The sequence below is a fragment of the Bombina bombina genome, chromosome 4 (assembly GCF_027579735.1).
Source record: "Bombina bombina isolate aBomBom1 chromosome 4, aBomBom1.pri, whole genome shotgun sequence".
Taxonomy (NCBI): Eukaryota; Metazoa; Chordata; class Amphibia; order Anura; family Bombinatoridae; genus Bombina; species Bombina bombina.
In genome coordinates this window covers 261862843-261868842 of record NC_069502.1, presented here as the reverse complement: position 1 = coordinate 261868842, position 6000 = coordinate 261862843, and the positions used below count along the sequence as shown (strand labels likewise).

At 36.0% G+C, this 6000-nt stretch overlaps 1 protein-coding gene across 2 annotated transcripts in view; it reads left to right on the top strand.

Annotated features, from left to right (window-relative positions):
* The first annotated feature begins 5600 nt into the window (after positions 1–5600).
* Positions 5601–6000, top strand: part of IWS1 (interacts with SUPT6H, CTD assembly factor 1) — a 54224-nt gene continuing 53824 nt past the window's right edge. For both annotated transcript variants that reach the window (XM_053709940.1, XM_053709941.1), the window contains exon 1: positions 5601–5751. In XM_053709940.1, coding sequence (XP_053565915.1) covers positions 5733–5751 — 19 coding nt within the window. In that variant the 5' untranslated portion in view covers positions 5601–5732. The remainder of the gene's footprint in view (positions 5752–6000) is intronic.

Here is a 6000-nt window from a genome sequence, read left to right as displayed (position 1 = left end):
AACCCAAAGATTAGGAGACATATGCAGGTAGAGAGATTCCACATATTTTGTGGTGCTCTGTACCGGGACTTCCGAGGAGCGGCCATCTTCCACCTCATGTAAAGGCCTAACAGCAGATAAGCCAGCAACCACAAACTTTCCTATGCAAGGAGCTGATGGGCTTGTAAGGAGTCTGGAGATATGATAGCCATAAAATGGAATTTTTGAACCCCACCTCACTAGATACACTAGACTGCCTACTGTATAACCATCTTTCGAGGTGAGCATGGTGGTGGCGTGGGAAGGAACTAAGAGTGTAGAAATACAGTACAATATACTCACAGCTCCAGAATGCGCCCTAGCCCTAAAGGATGGACCGATGGAATGGGAGACATTTGAAACAAAATAACCACAGCCTGAGTGGGACTTAGTTGCTGTGTGGGAATCGGATCACAATCCAGACCAGTGGAGATGGGCGATTACAGGCGACACAATCGCATCTGACAAGCAACATGGGCATTCCAGGACAACTGAGGTGAGCTCTGATATTATGATATTATAAGCTCTCCCACATCCACGTATCCTTTTACTGACTCACAACCAACTTACACGGAATGTGCGAACTTTCTGGATTAACGGAGCTATAAGCCTCAGCACTTGATCCACAGATCGCTGTGGTGAAGTCTTGGGGGAAAATGAAGGAGCCTATGGTGATTCAGAAAACAGCCCTAGTTCCACCCTACCGCGGGAGAGACCCACAGAGTCCTTTTATTATCTTGCTGACCTGCACTTCTTTTCTGAGAGTTGGGGTGGGCTAACATCTCTTGTGCCGCATGGCTAACCTACTCAACATCCTGGATACTGTCCCTCAGCGGTGTGCAATATTGTTGAATATTCCTTACTATGGCTTATAATCAATGGCCTTTATTTCATAGCAGGCACTAGAATATATGAAAGCTACTAACTTGATGTATTTGACTACCTTAACATATATCCACCCCTGCTAAAGAGCTGACGATCTAGAGATCTGATGTCTATAAACTTCCATCAATTAGCAGAATAGTTAGTTATAAACAGTTAATAGATAGTTAATGTAATAGTTTTTATAATTCTTTAAATTTTCTGCTGCTAAAGTAAATAATACTTATGCCACAATTGTAGGAATTAAGCACCCAAAGTCGAGGGAGATTAATACATATATAGTTCATTGTAACCTATTGCTGAGGTCATGTATATACAACCATGTCAGGAGACTACACTGATCCATTTTGAGACAAAGCTTACTTTCATGTGACTTATTTCCATTATGGGACTTTTGAGACCACAGATTGACCTTTCTAGTTCTCATATGTATACTCTGAACCATAACTGTCCTCAAATATGTGAGCCTTGCAGTCAGGCTTTAAGGCCTATCATGTGGTTAATTCTACACCCTTGGTCGTTACATTATATATATTTGACCATAGTCCCTTACTACATATGCTACTACAGTACTCTTTAATGTATTATAGCAGCAGGCTAGAGAGTTTCTTGGAAGCTTCTGTATACTGGAATATGCTCATATAGGTCACTCCAAATGTTTATTGTAAAGGTTGGTCCTGTTTATTGTTACTAAAGTTAGCTGTACAAGTTTTAGTTTTTTAGTCCAATGCTTTAAATAAATCTGGGAATACTAACACTATCTGGGAGGGTAATATGATTACTAATTATTAGCTGTACAGTAAAGTCCATATGTTTCATAACGGTGCCTATATTACAAAACTGCAAACTTTCCTAATGTCTATGCTAGCCTCCCCTAAAATTCCATGTACCCTCTTTTCTCGTATGAGAATAATGACACTGCAGACCTGGTAAAATTTGTAATATTATTATAATAAGATAGGTTTATCTCTGTTGAAATGTGTATAGTTCTCAGTTCTGTTTACCTTGGAGTCTTACCTTACAAATGTAGGTCCTTAGCTCCAGATATAACGCATATAGCCTACAGTACATAACAGTCTTTTGGCATATTATTATCAGATGCTAGTACCAAACTACAAGTGTACTTTACCCTAATGAGGATATCTATAGATACAGGAGTCCTTATGCTATACCACCTAATATTTTGTTATCCCATTTATGTAACTCAAAGCTGGTCCTGCTGTTAGCGGCCGAGACAGCAGGACGAGCCTTATAATGTAAGGTTAATTACTCACTTGTGCATGGTGTTCAACACTTATGACCCTAGTATCAAACAATTTGAGACCCACATTCTAGATTCCTAGGTATATACCTCTATATTGATACTAGGGCAATACATACGATTTGAGTTACACTAGTAAGATATTATCTCCTCCATGGCTATTCTTGACCAATGTACCAAAATGTAGTTTGCTATCTTCTTATATTCAAAATGCATACAAAATCCAGCAGTAAAAGCTGTTAAGTCCATTCTTGATGAACAAGTAACGTAGATTAGACCCAACCCTGCATATTTTTATATTAATCTTAGAGCTGTTTACTTGACATTTAGCTCTAAAAATATAATTGTCCACCTGGACCGTAAGCCTCATTTCCATACATCCACCACAGTCCTAAATTTAAGTTGATATGAGTCACTAGTTAGTTTTTTTATATATAGTTTTCTATATGCGAGCATCTGGGCATACGAAGAGGGATGTAGCATATTAGATATAAGATCTTCGTACAAGTTATATTTTAGTCAATATGTGATTCATATAGACTCCTATTTCCTTTATGTTTGTTATTATCTTGAGCCTAGAAAGTATATATCTCCACTCCTTATTTCTACCGTATTAGCTAGCTATAAAACTAGGATAGTCCTAACTATCAGTTGACCCCACAATGTAAATTGTAACTTAAGGCATTGAATCACACGAGTCACAAGTCTTTTCCATTACTGATGGCTCCCCTCCCCCCCATGGTTTAACTGTTAAGCTGAGTTACACAGATTCCATATTCATCCCCCTAAATTCTTTATATGCATGCTTAACCATATAAGTTTTTGATATACCCTCCCTTATTTTCTAAACTAAAATGAGGCACCAATTCCATTATTAAACAGAGATATTACAGAAGCAACCAACTATATCTTGTTTCTAAGGGACTAAATAACCTATAACACATATGTCCAACCTAAGTATCATATAACGTTAGTCCCAATATAGTATTAAAATTCTGCTTCTATTATTTTGAATTTCCCCTTTTTCCATTAATATAGAAACTACTATCCCCCCGATAGTTTTGCTCCAAATTTCCTTGGTCCAAGACTGGCCATCAATTCAATGGGGAAATAGCTAACCATAAATGTAAAAGAGGTTGAAAACTGACAATATAGGTTACTTATTCATATCTAAATGTACTTAAACCTAAGAAAGTGTAATCTTTTTTCTTTCCTATAAGAAACATGTATTGTTGATCTTTTTTACCATTGTGACACTTAAGCTTCAAAAACTGTACCATGACCCCATTGTAACCTTGCTTATGTTTATATTTATTTTTTTATATTTTATATAGCCTCAATAAAAATATAAATAAATATATATCAATACTACAGTGTAAACAAAGGCAAAAAAAAACACCTCAAGTATTAACTAGTAAGGTAAATAATCCTCAAAAATACTTGGTTTAACCTAGATGATAACTATCAGCTGTTGCCAATAGCTGTATACATCATTCCACTGGAAAGGAGATTAATAAAACTACTGTGTTTTAACTGTCAGGGGATAAAAAAAAAAGTTGATTATGAGATTTTTTTAGAATACCAGTAAACAAATATGCAATTCTATTATCCTACCTATGAGGAGTCCCCCGTCCCATTTTTAAATTGCTGAAATCTGCTGATATATTTTATATAAGGATACAAATATTCATGTGTGCAGTCACATCAGTGTTCTCCCCAGATCCTTTTTAATGGGCATACCACCTGGCTGATTTTACAGACTACCCGATCAAAATTGGGGCCATTAAGCTAATATTAAAATGTTTCAATGTTTATTGCACAAATCATCATTAAATGAAAGTATGTTAAATTATGCAATTAAAGGATCACAAAACTTTGAATTTGTATCCGTAATTACATTATCAGATTTAATTTAGGAAGGTTTATATATCATAACTAACCTACTTATACACAAAAACAAAGTTTATAAATCTAATATAATTATATTTTATTTTTCTATTCTGACGAACCTGAAGCCAAACCCCCTATTATGGGCTGTCCACTAACAAAACTATTCTCAAATCAAAATTTGTTTTTGCGCATATCATTAGAAGCCGATGTAGTCATCATGGGCACGCCCACTTCGTTACTGACATGCCGATGTCGTCGTCATGCGCACACGCACTTCATTACTGACATTCGCGCATGCGCATATTATACCGGTGATACCAGAAGATTCAGAGCTTCTGTTGTTTAGACGTATTCGATGACGAGGTCATACAATCGCGCATGCGCGTTGCGGCGTAATTCCGACATTTTGATAACTCAGGTTATCATGGATGATTGGCGCATATAAACGAAGATTCGAGCGGTGGGTTTGGAATTCAATAAATTCTTAGAGCAGAATATCTCGATAACGGTAAAAGTATGAAACACAATTGATACATATTGATTTAGCGATTCAAGATAACTTTATAGCAACATTTAGTGTCCCTTTAATTTGTGCTTTGGATAGCAAAAATTTTATATTATTAAAGTGAAGGTAAAGTCAAACGCTTTAGTACAAACAATTACAGATATGAAGGAAAATAAATATAAGTTTCATTCATTCACTGCCCCCATCCAGCTACGTTATACTGCCACCAGGCTAGCAAAATTTTCTGTGGTAAATATGCATGTACAAATATTCACTTATAAGCTTTAAAAAAATGCTCCTCTTCAGCTAAACATTTAGCTAAATTTATGCGTGCAAATATATTTTATCCATTATTATTGCATCATAGTTTTCTACTAAAATTTAGCATCTATTTTTCTACGTAAATATATTTGCTAATACGAATTACATTACAAAGGTAACTGCAGTAGTCATATTGCCGTGATGTGATCTACTGAATATAGATCTATTAAAACTAGTATGGGGGGGCCGCACAGCTTCCAAATGAAAAAAAGGCCTCTATGCAACAATGCAGTCATAACGTACCACCTCGTAGTTTAAATTTTGTTTGTAAGCCTAGAAACATAAATAGATCTAATCATCTTTAAACTGATAAACCAAATAACAACATACTATACTTTTAAAAAAAAATGGTAAACGTTAGCTAAACCTGCATTCGGGAACCCAAAGGGGGGAAAAGGTATCTCAAAATTGTTTTTGTATTAAGCCCTATTATATTTGTTTTCTTATAAACACTATAAATGCCTGAATATGAGTAACTGTGAATATATTTATATTTAAAAAAAAGTATGGCATTATCCCAAAACAGTCTGACTCTGCACGCACTTCTATTCCAATCTCATTACAATTGTACTCGAAACGCCCCTACAGTTTATTCTATCACGTGATCGCTTTCTCGCCCACGCGTTAACTCTGCCCCTTCCCCTACACGTCATCTTCCACTTCCTACTATCTCTGAAATCACGTGATCATGATCACGTGGGCATCTTGAGTCCGCCTATTCGCAAATTCTTTCATTCTATTGCGCTTGCGTGACTTGTTCCTTGCGGCCTAGTAGTTTTTATATGAGACATCTGTAAGCATTTGGATTTGAGCATACGGTTATCACTTACGGAAACGTAAAATAAAAACAAAGCCATGGAGATGGACTACTCAGGTGTGTAATAGCAATATAATAGAGTCGTTGTGGCAAATAGGAAGCGATCATTTAGAGTAAGAGGCATCCATATTGGGTTTTTTTAATCACTGTAGTGTTTACTGATGCCAAGCAAAGAATGTTCTGTTCTCTACTGAAATCACAATAGTTCGTGTGTGTGATTTATCATTCAGTGTTGTAATGTATTTATAACATTTATTGTTGGTTTTTCTTGTCAGTATGATTTATCTTGTCATTTTAGTAAAATAG